This window comes from Physcomitrium patens, chromosome 14 (assembly GCF_059467195.1).
Source record: "Physcomitrium patens ecotype Gransden chromosome 14, ASM5946719v1, whole genome shotgun sequence".
Classification (NCBI taxonomy): domain Eukaryota; kingdom Viridiplantae; phylum Streptophyta; class Bryopsida; order Funariales; family Funariaceae; genus Physcomitrium; species Physcomitrium patens.
This window is the reverse complement of record NC_143423.1, coordinates 3,654,483-3,678,503: the sequence shown is the minus strand read 5'-3', so window position 1 is coordinate 3,678,503 and position 24,021 is coordinate 3,654,483. Positions and strand designations below refer to the sequence as shown.

Below are 24,021 nucleotides of genomic sequence, written 5' to 3'. Positions count from 1 at the left end.
TTTTGACATAAACTATTCAAGATTCTTGTAGTCAGTATAAATAATGACTAAATTAGAAGTACCTTCTAAATAATGGCACCATTCTTGAAATGAATCTACAATTGTAAGAAGTTTTTGTTGTAAATCTTGTAATTGATCTCAATTACTAAAAAATTTCTTGAATGAAAAGCTATTGAGTGGAATTTATTATCTATTTTCATTTGTGATAATACAATACCTAAAGCATAATTTGATGTGTCAATTTCAATAAAAATGGCTTAAAAAAGTTGATGCAATACAAGATTGGTGCAGAAATAGAAGCTCTCTTTAAAGCTTCTAATACTGCTTTCACTTCTTGATTACATTGAAGTTTGTCTTTATAAGTGAAATATGTAAGTAGAGTTGCAATCTAAGAGAAGTTCTTGATAAAGATATGGTAGTAGTTAGAAAATCCTAAAATAATAGTTTAAACTTACTTAAGATCCATCATAAGTCGATCATTTGAAATGATATATCTTAAGAAGTCAACTTGAATAATATGAAATATGTAATTTTTTATTATTGTATAGAATCTTGAATTTCTTAATTTTTGTAACACATGAAAAATAGGAAATTTATGTTCTTTTATGTTTTTAGAATAGATTAAGATGTCTTCTTTGTAACAAACAACAAAGTCATTTAAAAACTCTCAAAAAATATTATTCATTAGATGTTGAAATTATTGGTGCATTTGTAAGTCGAAAAAGCTTGACATTATATTCAAAATATCCATACCTTATTTGAAAGATAATCTTCCATTCATCTTGTTGTTTAATGCATATCACATTATATGCTCTTTGTAGATCTATTTTTGTATAGATTTTAGGTTAATTTAATTCATTAAGAAGTTTAAATATCAAAGGTAGTAAGTACTTATTTTTAATGGTGATTTTTTTAAATCATCAATAATCAACACACATTCATAATGATCCATCTTTTTTCTTTAGAAATAAAATTAAAGCTCGTATTAGAGATTTGAAGATAATGGACGACCATTCATAACTTCTATGAGAACAAATTTATTTTTCTTCACTAGAGGTATATTTTGTCTTTTAGCAAATTCTTCATCTAAAAAATACGCTGATGTTCTTGAATTTAATAAGACAAAGGCTTGTAATGTTTAGATCCTAAAATAATATTTATTATAAAATAAAGATAAGTTTTTGAAGAGAGAATAGGACCTTTACTAGATGTTGTACAAGGTTCCAATTGCACGATTTCTATTGTAAGTAAATAAACTCATTTTTTGACATACTATCTTCTTTGATAGTCATATTCCTCATTTGTTAATTGTGCCATTTCTTTAAACAATGTTGAATAATGTGCTTAGGTTCTCTACAATATAAGTACAATCTTTCTAATGATGATGAGTCTTTTTTTGTTCAATAAGAGGTTTAAAATGTATCGTATCAATTTATAGATCCTCTACTTTCAAATATATGTATTGAAAAGACATTAGCGTTATTATTGAATTATAATAATATTGAAGTGTACTTGTATAATTTTCAGATCAAAATTCAAAAAGTCAATTATCACATTTCACAGCAAAATCAATTGCTTGATTCAATGTTTGAGGATCAAGTAAGTTGAGCATCAATTTTTTTACTTCACATTATAATTTATAAAGAAATTGGCTAATAAGTATAGTATCATTATATTTGATATCATTTACAAGTTGTTAAAATTATAAATCATATAATACTATTGATTGATTGTCTTGTTGTAAGATATGGATCTTATTGGTTGTAACACAAATTGTATTATGTTCTCCATATATGGTTTGAAATTCTGCCAAAAAAACCTCCAAATTATTCTATATAAAATCTTGTCGTTCAAGAAAAGATAAAAACCATAACAATATTGAATTTAAAAGGAATGTACCTATGAATTTAACTTGTGATCATGGAGTTGGATAGCTTTGGAATTGAAGTTCAATCACAAGTTATACTTGATTAATAAATCCTCAAAACTGAGATCTTGTACTATCAAACTTTGTTGACAATATAAGCCTTGGTTCTCTAATATTGAGAGGATGTTCTATTTTAGGAGAAAGAACATGATTTGGTGCAAATATTGAAGCAACTCTAATCATCTCTATATCTTCATTCCTTACTATTCTTGTTGCTTTCTATGATAATAAATTGAATTGATGCATTGCAAGCATTAGCTCTTTCAATTGCTCTTGTATTTGTGTCATTGCACTCTTCAATTTAAAAAGCTTTTCTATGATAATTATTAAAGAAAGAAAGATGTTTGATATCGTTCAAGACAAATAAAAGAAAGACTTGAAAAGGAAAAAAAATAAAAATAAAAAAAATACTAATAACAATATCAGTTTAAAAGAAGAAAATTTATAATTCCTAATATGCTTATGTCTTATTAAGAGAAAGAGATAATTCACTCTTAATCAAAAAAAGATAAAGCTCCAATATTGTAAGTATATTCTTGTCAATTTATTAAAGATTAGAACTCAATGAAAGCAAATAAACAAGTGAGATTCTTTCAAAGAAATATGACAAAATAAAAATAGAAAAATATGAATATTAAAAAAGAAATTGGAATGGCTATTTCCAAAAGACAAGAAAACTAGAGACTTTGGAAACTAGACTATAAGTAAGAAAGGAGTTGACAAGAGTCAAGAAGGCTTTACTTTTGCCTCTATATAAATTATCTACGTAGGATCTATGTGGCAACGTCCTATAGGACCTCTAAAAATGTGTTAACTTTGCATGACATGTATCTTGACTTATAAGGTAAGTTTTTAATATGGACGCCATATAGTTAGCTTGTTCCACAAGCTAATAATACATGTGGTACATGGGTAATTTGTTGACTAAGTTTATAACTTATCAATCAACTACAAATATATGTAAAATCAAAACAGCATCTAAGAAGCTTTGTCACGGCCATAATCATGTAAGCTAATAATTACATATAGAAATAGGTAGAAGTAAGTAAAAATAGATGAAAGTAAGTTAATTCTATAATATTTAATATGGAAGCTTCCTAGAAACTTCTTAGACGTTGCTTTGACTTCATAGGTGTCTTTAATTGACTTTTTGGATTAGAAACGTGGTCAACAAGTTGGCCATGTGCCACACATGTTGTTAGCTTGAAGATCAAGCTAACTATGTGGCCCACACGTAGAAAAACTTGCCTTGTAAGTCAAGGCATGTGTCCTACAAAGTCAACACATATTGGAGGTCCTATAGAACGTCGCCACGTAGCCCCTAGTTAGATAGTATATATAGAGACAAGAGTGAAGGCTTCTTCACTCTTGTCAACTCCTTTCTTGCTTCTAGTCTAGTTTCAAGGGTCTCTAGTTTTCTTGTCTTTTGGCAATAGCCATCCTAGTTTCTCTTTTCAATATACATACTTATTATTCATATTTTGTTACTTTTCTTTGAGTGAAGGCTTACTTGTCTGAACTATTTTTTCATCGAGTTCTTATCCTTGACAGATTGACAAGAGTGTACTTATAATATCAGAGCTTTGTTTTTCTTGAGTAAGAGTGGATTACCCCTTTATCTTGACAAGGCATAAGCGTATTAGAAGTTTACAGATTACCCACTTCTAAACTGATATTGTTCTTAGTATCTTCTTTGTTATCAAGTCTTTCTTTTCTTTTGTCTTGAGTAGTATCAAACAAATTTTTCTTCTTAGTGTCATTATGGCAGAGCTTCTTGAAATGAAGAGTGCAATGGCACAAATGCAAGAGCAAATGAGGGAGTTAATGCTTGCGATGCATCAACTCAATTCACCAACATAGGAAAGAACAAGAATAGTAGAAAGTGGGGATATAGAGATGATCGGAGCTGCTTCAACATCTACAACAAATCACGTTCCTTCTCCAATTGTACAACACCCTGTAAGCACTAGAGAACCAAGAATTGATGGTACGAGATCAAAGTTTCGAGGATTCATCAATCAAGTACAATTGGCAATTGAACTTCAACCACAAAGCTATCCAACTCCAGGATCACAAGTCACGTTTATTGGCACTCTACTTTCTGGTTCTGCATTATCGTGGTTTTCATCTTTTCTTGAACAACGAAATCCAATATTGGACAATTTGGAAGTTTTTTTGGTGGAGTTTCGATCTATGTATGGTGAACACGATGCAACTCGTGTCGCAACAAACAAGATCCGAATTCTGCAACAAGTAAATCGCTCAGTAACAATGTATGCTTCACAATTTCGACAACTTGCAATTGACATCAAGTGTGATGATGCTGCACTCATCAGTCAAATTTTTTATGGATTGCATTACGAAGTAAAGAAATTGATGCTCAACTTACTTGATCCTCAAACTTTGAGTCAAGCAATCGATTTTGAGATAAAATGTGACAATCGACTTTTTAAATTTCGATTCGAGAGTCGTACACGGGAACCTCAATGTTATTACTCAATGGCAACATCAACATCTTTGCCAAACATACATTCAGAAGTAGAAGACATGCAAATTGACGCGGTACGTTTTAAACCCCTAACTGAGCAAGAAAAGATTCATCGTCGTCAAGAAGGATTATGTTTATATTGCGGAGAACCTAAGCACACTGCTCAACATTGTCCAAAGAAACGATGCAGCTATAAAATGAGAGGTACGACGGTCAAAAAAGACAACATATCGGAAAACGGATTCGTCCAGCTACAATAGGGACCGTGCAGCTGGAACCTTGTACAATTCCTAATGAAGGTCCTATCCTCTCCTCAGAACCCTCTCCTTGTTTTATAATAGACTTATATTTAGGACCTAAGAATTACAAAGCCTTCGCTTTATTAGATTCGGGAGCCTCAGCATGTTTTTTAGATGAACAATTTGTTAAAAGTCGTAAAATACCCTTTGTACAGAAACCTAAACCAGTACATGTAGAAGTCATAGATGGTCGTCCCTTGTCTTCTGGAGATGTCACTCATGAAACTCATCCTATAAAAGTAACAATAGACGGTCATGATAGCTACATAGCTTTTAACATAATTAAATCCCCGTCCCATCCAGTTATTTTAGGTTTATCCTGGCTAGAAAAATATAACCCTCGAATAGATTGGAATTTACGTAAACTTGACTTTTTTCCAGAGCGTTATTAATAGTTCTACCAACCAAGTAAAAAATTATAAGACTAGTATAGTAAAACCCGTACTGATACGTGCAAAAGCATTTATACACGCAGCAAAAGAATGATCAACTTTTGCTATTTATGCTACAGCTATTTCTGAAAATGTAAAGACTTCAAGTGGCATTCTAAGTCAATATCAGGAGTATCAAGACGTTTTTGAGAAAAAGAATGCAGATATTCTTCCTGAGCATCGCCCATATGATTGTTCAATCGACCTCAAGGAAGGAACTCAGCCACCATTTGGACCAATTTATAGTTTATCGCAAGATGAGATGGCTGAACTCAAGACATATATTGACGAGAATTTAGCAAAGAATTTCATACGCCATTCAAAATCTCCAGCAGGAGCTCCAATTCTATTCGTAAAGAAAAAAGATGGATCTTTACGAATGTGTATTGATTATCGAGGACTCAACAAGATCACAATCAAGAACATGTATCCATTACCTTTGATATCAGGACTCCTTGACCAGTTGAATCAAGCTAAGATCTATACAAAAATAGATCTAAGAGGAGCATATAATCTAGTACGGATCAAAGAAGGAGATGAATGGAAGACTGCGTTTCGAACCAGGTATGAACATTTCGAATATAATGTCATGCCCTTTGGACTCACGAATGCACCAGCTGCTTTTCAACATCTCATGAATGATGTATTTCGTGAATTCTTAAATAATTTTGTCGTCTGCTATCTAGACGATATCCTGTTCTATTCTAAGAACGTCGAAGAACATGAAATACATGTTCGTCAAGTATTACAAAAACTTAGAGATGCAGGATTGTACGCCAAGATGGAAAAGTGTGTATTTCACACTACTCAAGTTGACTTTTTAGGATACATCATTTCAAATGATGGTCTTATGATGGATTCTAAGAAAGTCCAAACAATCATGGATTGGAAGATTCCAAGGACAATAAGAGATGTCCAATGTTTCTTGGGATTTGCCAATTACTATCGGATCTTCATCAAAGATTTCTCACGAGTTGCAGCTCCACTTACACGCTTGACTAGTAAAGATAAATTCCAATGGAATCAAGAAGCGGAAGCAGCATTTGAAGCCTTGGAGACATCGTTTGTATCTGCACCAGTCTTATATCGTGTTGACTTTTCCAAGGCATTTTCTATGGAAACAGATGCATCAGATTTAGCCTTGGGTGCAGTTTTATCACAAATGGGAACAGATGACAAACTTCATCCGATAGCTTTTCATTCAAGAAAATTCTCAGCAGCCGAGATCAATTATGAGATCCATGATAAAGAACTTTTTGCCATCGTGGATTCCTTTCAAGAATGGCGTCATTATCTAGAGAGCACTTCTAGTCCAGTCACTGTGTATACAGATCACAGGAACCTCGAGTATTTCATGTCAACACGCATGTTGAATCATCGTCAAGCTCATTGGAGTATGTCTTTGTCAAGATTCGAGTTCATTATCACTTATCGGCTAGGAAAACAACAAGGTTTGTCTGATGCCCTATCTAGACGTTCTTATTTTGCACCAAAAGAAGGAGATGCAGCTTTTGAGCAACAAAGAACGGTCCTCTTGAAACCGGAGCAATTTCATCTCCGAGCAATGAAATCAACATTGACTGTTGATTCAACTTTTCTCAAGCAAATCCAGTCCAGTATGTCCTTAGACCCTCTTGTTTATGATATCAAGAATAATTCTTCCAAGTCTCATGATCCTTCTAAGTTCGAGTTCAAGAATAATCTATTATATTTTGAAGGACGCCTATATGTTCCAGAAGGAGAAGCACGTTTACGTGTTCTTCAAGCACGTCATGACTTTCCAGCAGCAGGGCACTTTGGATATAATAAGACTTTGAAACTCATATCAAGAGATTTTTGGTGGCCACAAATGTGGAAGTCAGTCAAAGACTTTGTACAATCATGTGATATTTGTTCAAGATCAAAAATTCTTCGTCATCGACCTTATGGACTTCTTCAGCCATTACTTATACCAGAACAACCATGGTCTTCTGTTTCTATGGATTTCATCACAGATCTTTTAAGCTCAAGATCTTATGATTCTATATTTGTGATAGTAGATCGTTTCACCAAGATGGCACATTTTGTGCCATGTACAAAATCTATCACAGGTGAAGAAACAGCTAAGCTTTTCATTGATAATATCTATCGCTATCATGGATTACCTAAAGATATCATATCGGATAGGGGAACTCAATTTGTATCAAGATTTTGGAGGACCCTTTTCAAGATTTTAAAAGTGGACATAAAGCTATCTTCGGCTTTCCATTCTCAAACTGATGGACAAACAGAGCGTGTAAACCAAGTCTTGGAGCAATATTTAAGGTGTACTATCAACTACCAACAAGATGATTGGACAACCCTTCTGCCATTGGCAGAGTTTGCTTATAATAATACGGTACATTCTTCCACGCAACAAACATCTTTCTTTGCCAATTATGGCTATTATCCACGACTTGATACTTTTGATTTTTCAAAAGTTGATAATCCTGCAGCAGAAGATATAGCAAATCGGTTATCAGAGTTACATGCAATAATGAAGACGCAATTGAAGGAAGCTCAAGAACGACAAAAGATAAACGCAGATCTATATCGTAAGGAGCAACCACAACTCAACGTAGGTGATAAGGTATGGCTACTTCGTCGCAATATCAAGACTACTCGACCTTGTGACAAGTTGGACTATCGTAGGCTTGGCCCCTTTTCTGTTTCTGAACAGATCAACCCAGTTGCATATCGGTTACATCTATTGGAATCAATGAAGTTCCATCCTGTATTCCACGTGTCTCTTCTTGAACCATATAAGACAGTGGATATACAAGGAAGAAGACAAATGCCACCGCATCCTATAGAAGTAGATAATAATGAAGAATTTGAGGTGGAAGAGATATTAGACTCAAGGCGGCGTCGAAATAAAATAGAATATCTTGTTCATTGGCGCGGATATGATATTAGTGAACGCACATGGGAGCCATCCAAGAATCTAGCAAATGCATCAGCTAAAGTCAAAGTTTTTCATCAACGACATCCATCAAAACCAAGATGAAAATCTCTCTTATAAAAGAGACAAGATTGAGGCAAGATAACATTCAATTTCCTATCCTTGTTTGTAACTTCTTTGCATTTGTGACGCTAATTAGATGGAGAGCCAACAACCAGCGGATTCAACTCAAGAACCTTCGTTTGCTGACCTATCGGAAAAGACATTACGATTGTCACAACCTTCAAGACGACGCAATCGAGATGAAGATCTTCAAGAACGACATGTTCTTCCTCGAATAGATGGTGAGATACAACGCGTTTGGTATTACGATTTGGGAAGGGACTCTCGATGTTTGGTGATTTTGCTAGAGGTAGGAACAACCCCTGATGGTGTTTCGAATATTCTATTCGAAGGAAGTTACGAAGGCCTCAACAATGATCAAATAATTGGGGGTCTTTCCGCCCTGGTATGGAACACTACCGATGGTTGAGAGGCCCTATCAATCATCTTCGAAGAGAACAGAGATCAGAGTATGTGGCGAATACAATTCGTCGCATCATAGATTTCCTCAACATATGATGACCGCTCCTCGTGGAACTCGTCTCTAGAAGGGGGGGTAATGTCAAGGCCATAATCATGTAAGCTAATAATTACATATAGAAATAGGTAGAAGTAAGTAAAAGTAGATAAAAGTAAGTTAATTCTATAATATTTAATATAGAAGCTTCCTAGAAACTTCCTAGACGCTGCTTTGACTTCATAGGTGTCTTTAATTGACTTTTTGGATTAGAAAGGTGGTCAACAAGTTGGCCATGTGCCACACATGTTGTTAACTTGAAGATCAAGCTAACTATGTGGCCCACACGTAAAAAAAACTTGCCTTGTAAGTTAAGGCATGTGTCCTACAAAATCAACACATATTGGAGGTCCTATAGAACGTCGCCACGTAGCCCCTAGTTAGATAGTATATATAGAGACAAGAGTGAAGGCTTCTTCACTCTTGTCAACTCCTTTCTTGCTTCTAGTCTAGTTTCAAGGGTCTCTAGTTTTCTTGTCTTTTGGCAATAGCCATCCTAGTTTCTCTTTTCAATATACATACTTATTATTCATATTTTGTTACTTTTCTTTGAGTGAAGGCTTACTTGTCTGAACTGTTTTTTCATCCAGTTCTTGTCCTTGACAAGCTTTTAGGAAGCTTCTCTAGAAGATATTATGAAATTATTCTACTTTCATTTACTTGTACTTATTTATATTATCTAAGTAATAATTACAATATATATAAATCTTAATTGATATTATACTAATAAAATCAATTAATATAAAAAAATAAATAGATAAAAATTAATTAAATCAATATAAATTACATCCATCCAATGTAGTTTGGTATCCAATGCTATGTCATGTGACATTATTGATAGATAATGCAAGATAATATTTTAGTAAGTATGAAGCTAAAATTTCAAATCCAAAATAATTATTTTTTATGAAACTAATTAGTGAAGTATTCTTTTAAAGTTCTTTTAGAAGATTTTAATATTTTGGTACGTAATTCTCAATATTAAATCAACATTAAAACTTCAATAAGTATTATCTACAAAATTTATAAATAGTTTTAGCACATAAAAAAATAAATATAAAGATTTATGTTAAATTTTTTATATTATATATGTATGTATGTGTATATATATATATATATATATATATATATATCATTTTTTTAGATAAATATTTTGAAAATGAATTTTTTTATTTTTTTGTTTTTATTTTTATTTATTTTTGTTTATTTTTATTTTTTTCTAGTTTCAAATTTTGTTTTCTATATTGATTTTATTATTTTTAACAAATATAATAATGTACATATTTATATTCCCAAACATAAATTAGAAAAAACTATGAGCAACATCTTATAAGATTTACATGTCATAGAATAGTGAATGGGCTATAAACTTGGTGGGTTTATTTTATTTGATTTTTTTATAAAATTTTTAATCATATTTTTTTTTGTACAAGAAGGTGAAAGCAATCTTCAAAATGGTCTTGAGATGGGATTACAAAAACAATAAATTCAATTTTTTGTTGAAAGAATAACAATTATATTGTAGATTCATTATTGGTGTACATGTGAGATGAGAATAATTGTATTTTCCACTGAATTTAGAACACTATAAATGACATGGTTTTATTTTTTAAACATTAAAAATAATCACATACAAAGTTTAAATGGGTGTAACAATATTTAACAATATTTAACAGTATAAGGATGTTTAACACCTTCAAATAAATACGTTTTGAATTAAGTCTTTGCTTTAGATTTGAAGAGAATTCACCCAATAATCCTGTAATTACTAGTCGGTGAAATAACATTTTATAATCTCAGTGTAAAGTCATTGAAGTAGTAACTTCTTATTCCTACATACTTTTATCAGTTAGTTGATCAATTTTGTTATAATTCTTCATTAGGAGCCATGTGCCTTGAGTATTAAGGACGTCAAAAGTAGGCGTGGACTAGAAAAAGTTCATGGCTTCAAAGGAATAATGAAAAAATCTTTTCTCACATACATTTATATGCATCATTAAACCTAAAAAAAATCAAAACAAAACAAAACAAAACGATCATCCCAACATTCCAGAATCATGGGCAAAGTTGCTCCTCATTCGCAGGGCTCCATGAGATACCCACACTCACTCAATAATTCCAGGCAGGGCTATTATTGTCCACCGTTGCCACCAAACCCTAAAAGTCAAAGTTAAGGTAACATGAAGACTTGGAAACACATTTGCCGAATATTTCAAACGAAGAAAAAGAAAAAAAGGGGGTTTGGGTATTATTATTGTTGGATTTGGTACCGGGGGTGGGGAGAATAACCGGCATGAATGGGCCTAGAAATTGAATGACGTGGCATTTGCCATGGCTGGGAGGCCAAAAGTGTAAGGAAGCAAAGAAGGAAGGGGAAGAAGGATCATCCTCCTTCTCTGGGATTTGTATTCTGCAATGGAAGCAGTCTCAGCCTTGGAAGCAACAACAACACCTACAAAACCCGAGGGAGCCATGCTGGCAGCCAGCTGGACGCCCCCCCCCACCTTGTTGCTGCGTTGTCAAGAACCTCTCATTCCAAAGCCCCCTGCTCCGCTACAATAATTGTCGCCAAATCATACCATTCCTTCCGATTCCTAGATTCTACCGCCATTCCATCTACGACTTTTGTAGACAGTTTTGACCAGACTGCCCCGAATTATTAATGATGAAGATTGGTAGATTAATCTGATGTATGTACAATTTGTGTGGATAGAGATCTGGTGCGTAGGTGGATTGAGGGGCGTAGTAGACTGGGCCGTGTGGACAGGGATGGAGGTATGGAGGAGGAGGTCAAACGCGGAGGGAGGGAGGGAGCTCGCTGGAGGAAGGTCACCATAGCCGTGCTCTGTCTCAACCCCGCGTGCTTTGCTCGCTCTGCCGCTGGAGTTGTGGTTTTTTTCGCTCGTGCGGGGTAGTTGCATCGATACCCTTATCTTCTCCTCTCTCTTTTGCTGTCTTTCTCTCCTAATCTGACCTCCTCTCGCCTTTTTTCTGGTCGGAAACGTCACCGCTGGGGTCTGAGTTTAATCCTCTTTGGCGGAGTTTGAGTTTGTCCTGCGCTTTGGCCTCGGTTTGGGCTGCACGCTGCCGTGGTTACTGCATTTCTTTTCTTTTTCCCTTCATGGTTGTACATCAACAGCGAACTGTCGTGGATGTGTCTCGTACGGTTTGCAGCGTGGAGAATCGTAGTGGCGTTTCGGGAGTCGGAGAGGGAGGCCTAGAGGAAGAGAGAGGTGCCTTGCGCAGTTGTTGCGGACAGCGCAGTATCCTAGCGGAGGTAACTTTGTGCCTCGATGATGTGCGACTGAAGACTGCCTTGCTTTTTCCCTAAGCTTTTTGTGTGTTTTTGTTTTTTTCGGTGATAACGTCTGAGATTCTTTTTGATGTGGTGCGAAGTTAAGAGTGCTGCCTTAGACATGGCCTCGCCGGCTGCTGCGGCGAAGTTGCGAGAGTTGCAATCGCAGCCTGGGAACAAGGTGTGCGTGGACTGTTCCCAGAGAAATCCACAATGGGCGTCGGTTTCCTACGGTATCTTCATGTGCTTAGAGTGTTCCGGGAAGCATCGAGGTCTCGGCGTGCACATTAGCTTTGTCCGATCCGTTTCCATGGACTCGTGGTCGGAGATCCAGCTGAAGAAGATGCAGGCAGGAGGTAATGCTGCCCTGAATAGCTTTTTGGCAGAGTACGGGATCGCAAAGGAAACGGACATTGTGGCGAAGTACAACTCGAGAGCTGCAAGCATTTACCGAGAGAAGATTCAGGCCCTAGCGGAAGGTCGGTCGTGGAATGCTCCGCCTGTGTCAAGGGAGAGTTCCGGCCTTACCTCGAGTATCCCGAAGACCCAAGGGTGCACCAGAGCATCTCCTGACTGGGATGATTGGGACGCCTCTGAAGTGAAGATGGATGCCAGGAGTAACTCACGAGAGCTGCCACGACGAGGGTCAGATGGCTCCATATCGGGTTCAGGCGGTCACGGTCCCGTGCGCTCTCACAGTTCTGGGGATATTTATAGCAAATCACAGCTCGAGGCTTCGGCTGCTGGGAAAGACGCATTTTTTGCTAGGAAGCAGATGGAGAATGCCTCTCGCCCGGACAATCTGCCTCCGTCACAGGGTGGCAAGTATGTGGGATTTGGGTCTGGAGGTGGACGGCCTCCTCCAGCCAGGGGTCCACCTGCGGGAGGAGATGTGTTGAACGAGACAGTGTCGGTATTGACCCAGGTACATCCCCGATCTTTGTCATCGGTGACGCAAACAAGAGTTTCTGTAGTCAAATTACTGCACATTCATCTTCATGTAGTTGTAGTTTTAATTGTTCAATTTGAAACGGAAAAAATAGCTAGGGTTATTTTTCCTATCAATACCGATCGAAGTTTTGGTCAAAGCCTGATAGTGTCTGTCTTCGCGCAAGGCAACGCATTATTTCGCTTGATCTCTTTTATTTCTGAGAGCCGTATTATCTTAACAATAAAGTCACATTGTCTGCCCGAAGGACGCTATCTCTTCGTTTTCCGTTTTTCTAACCATAAGTTGACGAACAATTTAAATTTTGAGTATGAAATTCAACGATTTCTTCAAGGGTTTCAAAAGCAGCTTGTGCTGATAAAGGCTCTTATGCAGGGTTTTGGCCGTTTATCAGCAGTAGCAGCAGTAGCTGCCCAGAATGCGGCTTCTGTTCTGCAAGCAAGCACTAGTGACATTCAAGCTAAGGTACGAGTTCTTTTTGGCTTTCCTAGAGAGATTTCGCAGTTACATGTATGTTTTTGGTGACGGGTAGTGTGGACTTCATATCAACTTTCATTTTTGAAACTCTCCTGCTTTCTGATTGTGCGATGCCATAAACCCTGACTGCATTGTAACGTGGATTTGCAGGTAAGGGAAGGTGGGTACGACCAGAAGGTAAATGAGACCGTCTCTGTGGTGGCAGCCAAGGGCACAGAAGTGGGCCACAAGGCATGGGGCTTCATGCGTGGGGTCATGGCAATGGCATCTCAACAAGTAGAGGCATATACTAAAGATGGAGTGAGCGGATCCTCCTCACAGCATGGCTCGAGTTATGGTTCCACTCAGAGGTATGGTTCTCTTAATTCCAGTAACACTGGTTACCAGGAGTTGAACGGTAACCATTCTTGGGATGCTCCGGCCAAGTCCAACGACGATTGGCAAGACTGGAATACCACGACGAAGGTTTCGAGAACAGAGTATGACGAGGAAGATTGGAACGCCAAGAAGGAGCCAGACTCCAGGGCCCAAACTAACACGAACAAGGAGGCTTCAGCTGGTTGGGCTGGGTGGGATGATCACGATGATGATGGTCACGACAATGGAACTAAATCCCGTCAGAAGGCAGAGGATGGATGGGGTGATGACTCTTGGGATGCTGGTTTCAAGTAAGGTAGTGTTAGTAGGTGATCAGTACAATACCTTGGACATCTGATGCACACTTTTTTGGTTACTTTCCTGGGGTTTGCCTGGATACGATTCAGTCTATATTAAAGCTGAAGGTATATGCTTAGTTAGAGCTATACAGCTGCATATAGTTTCTGGAATAGATTCGCAGAGGTTGCAATCTCTTTGCATGATAGTTTGGGGCACATTGCTCCCATAGCATTCAAGCCTTCATTTATTCCCTCTGCAATTTTAAAAGTGATGAATAGTTGCGACTTCTCTAGTAATATGTGAACACGTTCTGTTTTGGAAGCTTACGAAACCTGCTTTCTGGTGTCAAACAGAAGTCTGTATTTGGTCACTGAAACTGTATCACATGACCCTAATCGTAGTGTGTACTTTTGTCCTGAAATCATGAATCAAAGCGGCTGTTGGTTCTCGAAAAGTGAAAAGAACATCGTTTGCTGGTGTGGAACTTGCATAGACCTTTTCAGTTCTCATGAACCTTACTTTCTAATGCTTCCGAAAATATCTTGATGTATTGTTAACACCAAGAAAATTAGTTTGTAAGATATCTTTGTCTGATTAATAAGTTTCTGACAAAAGACAAGTCCAAATAAGACAAAAGTTGGGTCATTTCATCCCCCCCTTGAGAAGATACATGGAGAACAGGAAGTATGCACACTCCCTGTGAACCATATTGTCTACCAAACTGAAATGCACAGTTTTGGAGGGGAATTTGAATTTAAAGAAGAAATCATTCATATTGTAGACACACCGGACTGAAAATTTATTTGGTTTTAGATTGAAAGCACAACCTTGTGCGGCATGAGCAATACCTAAACTACAGTAAAAGGTTTGGCCTACACATGGGAAATGTGCAGATAATATGGATTGAAGAGTTGACTGAGTAGATTAAACAGAAGGGAGACAGCCCTGCTTCAACCAGAGGATACCGATGAGATATAGACGCAATGGTTTTACCCGGGCAAACTTGCCCGAACCAGCACCAGTGCCCTAACAAAAAATCTCTGTTCACAGGAATCACAAGTTGACCACGGCTGCTACATAGGACTTCAATCTCTACACTTGTCCCATTCTTTCCCCAGTGGAGAGTCTGATACTCGCATCTCTGGAGTCCACATAAGTACCATCAGCTACAATTGATTTAATGGTCTTCTCCAGCCCAGTATGGCATCTTCAACCTGGCCAGGATCGTTCTCCACCCCTTGACAGGTCATAATGCAGCAGTCGAGTTCTGAGGTCACGCAAGCCACCCTATGTCCAACTTGCATCAGACCGAATGTCCTGAGCAGTTGAGCAGCTTCACACAAACTGAAGTGGTTAAAGCTGACTTATTCCACCATCACTGTTTTGAGGAGCAAGGTTGAACATGAGCTTTGATGGTTGTTTCGAGATCGAGTGGTGCGCCTATGTACCTATCATTTCATCTTGAATTTCAATTGGGGCTATCAGTCCAGGAATGCTGGGCATTCGCCTTCCCTCCTCATCTCTTTGAAAAGCAGCTTCTTCTGAATATAGATCCTTGTTGTCCTGCACACTGTCTCCACCATAAGTAATTACTATACACAACAAGCAACTATTTTGCATTGACAACTACTACAGGAGCCAAGTTGCGACTGCGCAGACTTCTGTGTGTCCCAGTCACAAGGAGTTGTCGCAAAAGCTTCAAAACAGTGACTAGCCATAAATTTGAAAACCAAAAAATGAGGATGTATCAAAGGTCATGTGATTCCACCTAGGCTGAAAACTCCTTGGATCCAATCAAGAAGTCACGAAGTTGGTTTTTGAAAGCTCCCGACTCATTTCGGGTCTCAAAAAGCCCGTTCACAAATGTCTACAACTGTAGACACATCCAAAATACAAAACAAGGAACTGTTCACATCACTGAGGTAATGTTTACAAAGCGCACAAAATTTCCAGGTTTCTCGGAATAAATTCTGAAAAGGAAAGTTGCGCAAAGCTGCAGATGATATAGCATTTCAAAACCACGACCAAGTTACATGGCAGAAATTCACAACTAGCACCTGACGGACGAAAACATGTTAGAAATAGTTGAATGACTTGCTTCAACGGAAGTCATGTTGGGAAATGACGTTTCCACAAGCATTTTTTGTGTAATCCCGAACAAATTCCACATTGTTAGAAAAGGCTGTGGAGCCTAATCCCAGAGCGGCTGGGTGAGCGCCCCTGAATCAACCTAAAAGAGCAGAAATGACTATGTTAGAGGTCTAAGGTAACATGCTCAACGGAACTGGAGATAAAGATACCAGAGTACAGGAATCCGGAGGTTGACAAGGCTTGGAGGCAAGACGATACCAGACAAAATAAATGTTGAAGAATCAGAACATGGAGTTTGAATCCTGGCTTGTGAAAAGTGTCAGTCAAAACTGCAAATACTTCTTGCTCAGTGGTGAGAATGTAGGTCTGATGGAACTGGTTGCAGAACTCTGAAGCCTACATCACCAAATAAATTCAGAAATACAGAGTGAGGAACACACAGAAAAACATGCACTGATTGATAGTGCAAACCGAAAATCACCCATTAAAGAACATACAAAATCAATAATGGATACGCCGATTAAATGTTAGGTTCTCCACATGCAAATGCTAACAGATAGATGCGAGGTTGAAGATTACTTGGAAGTTTGTAAGCCTTTCAAGGAGGAGATTAAGACCAGTCTCTGCAACATTGCGCTCCGTGTAGCGGAATGCCCAGATAATGGAATCCACCACGAGTTTCAGTTGCTGGCGAGGGCAAAGAAATTTAGCTGCACATTCCCCATCATTCCAAAATTACGTCAGGTTTCACATTTGAAGGATTACCTTCATTAATTGTGGATCGATAGTTGCTATCCAATGAATATCAAAAAAGAAAGCAAACGGCAGAGAAGAGAACCAGGATATTTCAAGCAAATAAACAGAGAGGGAATAGATCTCCCAAAATGACAACACTTGTCAACAACAGGATCGACTTACTTGGCTCGATAACGTCAAAAAGGGCACGGAAGCAATGGCTTGCCATTGCTCGTAACAATTAGAAAAACTTCAGACGATGTACTGGATAGTCTTAAAAGCTTTTAAGTGATCATCTACATGACCACAGAACCTAGAGTTAGAGCGTCAGCTCTAGTTAATATATTCATCGGCTCTCTATAAACTAAGGAAACTTCGACATAAAACAAGCCCTTAAAAACAATATATACCTCAAGGGTGCATGCAAAGGCAACGTCAAAGATTTGGGGACCATCATCCATCATGGCGCTCTTTGACCTGCAAAATGACCCAAATGTGTCCAAATTTGTCACAACCTAATGCTTTCATTAAACATGATACACCTAACCAACTTCACAGTAGAACAAATTCATCGATCAATCAACACTGGTAATAATCAGGCTAGAAACGGTTCTTTACAGCACTCAACAACAATAAGCAACTCCAAATAGCTGAAACCCACTATTAGGCGAGAACGCACTTGTTAGTAATGGTAGCAAACAAAGACAAAACTTCAGATTCGCGTGCATCAGAAATATTGCGGGCGTAATCACTCAGGATGGGGTCCATCATAGCAGGTACAAAGTTCATCCTGTCTTTGAAATGCAAGCAAGATGAGTTAAAGCTTAAATGATTTGATTGATATTATCAAAAATTCCAGTGACATCATCATTTTTAATAATTTCTTAGCAAAGCATGAAAAGGTAAAAACACAAACTTATACATTTTTTTGAAGTACAATGTTTTCAAAAGTTGGTATTAAAAATCATTTTGACTTTGGAAGCTTTGATGTGGATTATTTATTATTCTTCTATTAATCTTTTATTCTTTTTGTTATTATTATTATTATTATTATTATTTTATGCTTGTGGAAAATAATACAAGTAATATTATTGGATTCATTATCAAAGGATGTAATGGACAAAAACATGAGTGTGACAATTGCCTTCAACAAATTTGGATCCAATCTTATTCAAAAAATGCCAAGGTTAAGATTTATTTTTGTTTTTATGTTTTGTTGGATTTTTTTTTTGAGTTTCCTTCAAGGCCTTGGAAGTTAAAAAGAAATGACTAAATAACTTAGAAATATGTATCTTTAAATATAGAGCTTCACATAGAATTATCTACATTATCAGTAATGACTATTCAAATGGTTGGAACAAGTCTGCAATTAGTAGAAGTAAAGGTCGAATTATACTGAGCATAGACAATTATTTCAAGCCAACAAATTTTAAAGAAGTTACTAGACATTTCAATGAGCAAAAAAATTGAAAAAAATGGAATTAGGTATTGAATGGTGATTTTTTTTTGAGAGATTTTTTTTCACAAACTCAAGAGACAGCATAAACTCTAATATTGTGTACAACAAAATTGCAAGCACATTGGCATATCTTACTCAAATAGTTCTAGACATTACCAACAATATTAGACCTTTGTCTTCTAAAAAACTTCAAAATTAGATTTTTAGTTTTTGTCAAAATTCATTGATAATAATAATGATTATTAATCCTTAATATTAATAAAATAATGACTAAATTTGACTTAAAAAAACCATAAGATAGATGTGATATTTATTTATTAACATAGATATATATATATATATATATATATATATATAATCTTTTTATTTATTTTTATATTTTTAATATTTGCAATACTACATCCATCTGTGGTACACTGCAAAGATATTTTTATAAAAGTTTTTATTTATTTATTTTTAATTTTATTTATAGATTTTTTTCTTTAAAATTTAATAATATTAATAATATATAAAAAATCTAGACCTTACAAAAATATTAATAGACATTAAATCTACCATTATAAAAAAGTTAGATACATATGGAAAAGACTCATTTGTACCTTCATTTTAGAACACAAGATCTAATGATTTGTTGATGCTTGTCTCCATTATAAGAGCATTTTATCTGATCATTTCAAGCATGTAGATCCAATAATCTGAATTTGGATATTTGGCATTCCATCATATACTTCAAATTTCTAGCAATTGTGAAATGAAATAGCAATACATGTCTTATTGTAATATATATAACTCAAACATCTTTTAGTTTTTTTTTGTTTATGATGCTTAAGAATTGGTCCAAAGTTTTATAATTAAAAAAATTGATCTAATTTAAAATAAAAATATAATATAATTCAAAAACATAATTTTAAAATTTATTATTATCAACATATATAATTATTAAGATAAGAAGTATTATTTAAAAGATAAATGAAGGTTGATTTGATAATATCTTATAGAGAAGTTTATATAATCTTCATAGATGTGGATTTGACTTTATACGTATTGATAGTTGATTGATAGATTGAAAATTTAGCCACATGTTATATATGTTGATAAATTGTGATATAAGTTGGCTATGTGGCATATATGTAGAAAACTTGTTTTGTAAGTTAATCATGTGCTAAAGGTTCTATAAAAAATTGCCACATAGATCCTAGTTAGATAAAAAAATATGAAGGCAAGAATGAACCCTTCTTCATGAATACATATCAAGGATATGAATTTCAAAAAAAAATCTCAATACACTCTTATGTTATTCAAAAAGTTTAAAAATCATTCAAAAATGATAATATATTGAACTAGAATAGCTATTGCTAAAGATAAGAAGATTAGAAAGTTTGGAAGAAAGACCAAGGACTAAAAAGGCATTGAAAAGAGTAAAGAAGGCTTTAATCTTGCATCCATATATACTATCTAACTAAAAGCTATATGCCTAACTAAAAGCGATGTTCTGTAAGACCTTTGATATATGTTCAATTTGTAGGACACATATCTTAACTTGCAAGGCAAGTTTCTTATATGTACGCTACATCATTAACTTGTACCACAAGCTACGGAAATATGTGTCATGTGGATAGCTTGTTGGCCAAGTTTTTAATCTACCAATCACTTATAGACATGTATAAAGGTGAAATCATATCTATAAAGCTTTTAAGAAGCTTCTTTATATGATTTCATCAAATTAACTTAATTTTACTTATTCATAATATCTAGGTAATTTTTCAAGTAAATATGTATGCTTGTGACATTACCCCTTCTTTTAAGAACAAGTTTAATGAGGAGTGGTAATCACATATTGAAGAAGTCTATGATGCGATAAATTATATTTTGTCACATATTTTGAACTTTGTTCCCTTTGAAGGTAGTTGATAGGTACTTTCAACTACTAATAATGTCCCATTTTAGGACGGAAAGATTAACTTGTTATTTCATCATTGTTGAAGCCTTTGTAACTTCCTTCAAATAAAACATTTGTAATACCATCAAAAATTGTTCCTACCTTCAATAAAATCATCAAACATTGAAAATCTCTTCTAAGGTCATAATATCAAATCTATTGTATTTTTCCATCTATTGAAGAAAGAAAATGTCATTCTTGAAGGTCTTTAGCTTGATTATGTCATTTTGAAGGCTATAATAATTACAATATCTCATCCAATAAGTCAACAAATAATGGCTCTTGAGTTGAATTTTTTGGCTATTAATTCTCCATCTCTTTAGTCCAAAAAATATACAAATATTAAAAACAAGAATAGAAGATCAAATACAATTTTTTTTGAATTGCAATTCTTTTATAGCAAAGATTTGTTATCATTTATTTTAATTTTGATAGATGTTGTCAATAAAAAGTATCAACCTTCTTTACTATATTTATAAGATTCTTGATTAACTTTCATGTGTATTCACTAATATCATATCTATATTAATGAACAAAATAATTTAACCTTTTTTGGTGCTGCCTTGAGTCTAAGACTTCTTTGACCTTATATTCTTGGTTATTATTCACTTCTATAAGAGGAGGTGCCATTTGTTGTCTTTTTGGTATATCTATTGTCTTGTATGGCTCAAAGAAAGAAACATGGAATAGATGATGGGTCTTCATAGACTATGGTAGATACAATTAATAAGCAATTGGATTAATCTATTTACATATAGAAAATGGTCCAAGTTTATATTATCATATTTTGTGAAGTTTGCTTGAAAATCTGCCAAGTTCCTAAGTCTAGAAGATAAATTAGAACTTGTAACAAGAAGATCTTAACAATTTTAATTCAATTATAACAATACTAACCAATTTTTAATTAAATTCCAAAAAAAGTCTCAAAGAACTTTAAAAAAAATATATAAAGAAATCATATATTAATCTTAAAGAAATATATATAATAAAGAAATTTTTTTAAAAATATATTAAAAATATAAATACTAATTAAATCTTAATTAAACTCTAATATAATCTTCAAAAAATCCTCAATAAATTTTAATCAAATTCTAATAAAATCCTAATAAAATCCTAATAAAATCCTAAATTCCAATTTTAGATAAAATTCTAATAAAATCCTAATAAAATATTAATAAAATCCTAATAAAATCTTAGATCAAATCTTAATCAAATTCTAAATCTTAATCTTAGACCAAAACTTAATAAAATCCTAATCAAATCTTAAATTAAATCTTAATAAAATCTTAAATAAATATTAATAAAATTCTAATTAAATCCTAAATTCTAATTAAATCCTAATCAAATCTTAATTAAATCTTAAATCCTAATTCTAGATCAAATCCAACTCAAATCCTTAATCAATTATAATAAAACTCTAATAAAATTCTAAATTCTTAATAAATCCTAATCAAATCCTAATAAAATTCTAAACAACTTCAAAAAAAATTTAAAAAATTTAATCAACTACTATGGCTATTTTGAAACTTCAATAAATATTAATTGAATCATTGATCCTGACTAAAATTCTATCTAGAATTTAATCTACAAGAAATTTATAATTAAAAAAGTTTTTAGAAGAATCAAAATCATTAATTTAAAGAAAAGCTATCAAAACCTCTCAGATGATGGGTGCTTTCTTTTTCCAACTTGAATGTTGATCTCCTAACAAAAAAAATTCCTTGTTGAATTATTTAATTATTTCAAAAATTGGTTATTATGTAGGTATTTAAGTCTAAATTGCTTTCATTTATTTTGGCTTCAATCAAATTGGTAGATATTACAAGATCCTAAAAATTCATACTAACTCTAAATTTCAATTATTTAAGACCATAATCCACAAGAATTCTTAAAACCTTTAATATAACCACTTAATTGACATCAAATTTCTTACACATATTGAAAACAAGCACAATAACACACTAAAAAAAAATCTATCTATAAATATACTATAACACTCATAAAATCATTAAATTTATAAACTTCTTTTTATTTCTTCAAATCCAAATCTATTGAATACACCTTTCAATTTGAAAAGCCCCCAAAACCTCAATATATCTTAAAATCAAATGAAATAAACTTTCAAAAATCTTTTCACAACTTTGCTCTCAAATCTCATTTTTTAATCAATCAAAGAATCTTAAAATTTCCGTAGGTACATGGTTTTGTGCCTCAAGGTCTGATTTCAACCTTGGTTCACAATTGGTTCTTTCAAAGTATCAATTCTTCATATTTTTAGGTTATTTTTGCTAAAAACTATTTTTAATCTTTTCATAAATATGCCTTTATAAATTACATATTTTATTTAATTTTAATTGGCTCATTTTATTTTTCTACAAAGTAAATAGAAGTCTCTTTTATAAAAAGATATTATTAAGACTAAAATTTTTATTATCTTTTTATTATTTATCTTTATTTTTTTATTATATTTTTTATTAGACTCTTTTATAATAAAATAATTTTTTTCTTCTATATAATAGCTATATTATTATACAACAATAGTAATCCAACTTATCACAAGGACAAATAGTCTTGATATTATGACAAAATAATCATACCTATCAAAGATAAGAATTCAATAAAAGCAAAGAATCAAGTGAAATTTTTTTCAAATGAAATATGATAAAACAAAAGTAAGAAAATACATATATTAAAAAAAAATTATAATGGCTATTGCCAAAAGTTAAAAAAAAATTGAAAAATTCTTGAATCTAAATCACAACAAGAAAAGAATTGACAAGAGTAAAAAAAACTTCACTCTTGCTTTTATATATACTATCTACCTAAGAGCTATGTAGCAATGTTCTATATGACTTCTATAATGTATTGACTTTGCAAACCACATATCTTAACTAGTAAGACAAGTTCTCTATATGTGCACCACATAGTTGGCTTGTTCCATAAGCTATCTATACGTGTGACATGTGGCTAATTTGTTGACCAGGTTTCTAACCTAAAAGTCAATCATAAACACGTGTAAAGCCAAAATTATATCTATGAAGTTTCTAGGAAGCTTTTTTAGAAGATATTATAAAATTAATCTATTTTTATCTATTTTTATTTACTTCTATTTAATCATGTAGATAATTATTAGAATAAGTATGTATGTTTGTGATATTATCTTCCCTTCTAGAAATGAGTTCTATGAGGCATGGTCATCATATGTTGGAAAAATCTAAGTTGCAACAAATTGTGTTTGCTACATACTTTGATCTTTGTTTTCTTTAAAGATGGTTGATAGGTCCTTTCATCCATTAATAATATACCAATCCAAGGCAAAAAGACTAACCTATTATTTGATTATTGTTAAAGCCTTCATAACTTCTTTCAAATAAAACAATTGAAACATCATCGAGAATTATTTCTACCTCTAATAAAATTATAAAATATTAAGAATCTCCTTGAAGGTTGTGATACTAAACATGTTATATCTTGCCATCTATTCAAGAAAGAACATGTCTTTTTTGAAGATCTTCATCTTGACTATATTGTCTTGAAGATTGAGACAATTGAAATGTTTCATTTGACAAGTCAAGAAATGATATCTCTTGAGTTGAATCTACTATTTATTGATTCTCCATCTGCTTAGGACCACAATATACACAAAAGCTACAAATAAAGATAAAAGATAGAATATTAACTTTTTTTGATCTTTTTTCTTTTATAGCAAAGATTTTCTTTTATCTAAGTTTTAAT

General features: G+C 33.9%; 2 protein-coding genes across 4 annotated transcripts; one reads left to right on the top strand and one right to left on the bottom strand.

The window, feature by feature from the left end:
* The first annotated feature begins 11,437 nt into the window (after positions 1-11,437).
* LOC112291502 (ADP-ribosylation factor GTPase-activating protein AGD7) lies at positions 11,438-14,417 on the top strand. Of its 3 annotated transcripts, none has more exons than XM_090255624.1 (5): positions 11,438-11,595; positions 11,859-11,961; positions 12,081-12,904; positions 13,304-13,393; positions 13,556-14,417. In XM_090255624.1, exons 3-5 carry the CDS (start codon positions 12,101-12,103, stop codon positions 14,075-14,077), a joined length of 1,416 nt encoding a protein of 471 aa, XP_090111750.1. In that variant the 5' UTR covers positions 11,438-11,595; positions 11,859-11,961; positions 12,081-12,100; the 3' UTR covers positions 14,078-14,417. The 3 variants fall into 3 exon arrangements, with proteins under 3 accessions (XP_090111750.1, XP_024394782.1, XP_024394783.1); XM_024539014.3 differs by having other exon boundaries at positions 11,448-11,595; positions 12,086-12,904; XM_024539015.3 differs by lacking the exon at positions 11,438-11,595 and having other exon boundaries at positions 11,821-11,961.
* Positions 14,418-14,837: 420 nt separating this feature from the next.
* LOC112291503 (protein EXPORTIN 1B) lies at positions 14,838-17,611 on the bottom strand. The gene is made up of 8 exons (XM_090255625.1): positions 17,568-17,611; positions 17,299-17,365; positions 17,072-17,184; positions 16,733-16,863; positions 16,412-16,549; positions 16,120-16,292; positions 15,831-15,935; positions 14,838-15,625 (listed from the first exon to the last, which is right to left on the bottom strand). Exons 3-6 carry the CDS (start codon positions 17,115-17,117, stop codon positions 16,254-16,256), a joined length of 354 nt encoding a protein of 117 aa, XP_090111751.1. The 5' UTR covers positions 17,118-17,184; positions 17,299-17,365; positions 17,568-17,611; the 3' UTR covers positions 14,838-15,625; positions 15,831-15,935; positions 16,120-16,253.
* Positions 17,612-24,021: the final 6,410 nt, after the last annotated feature.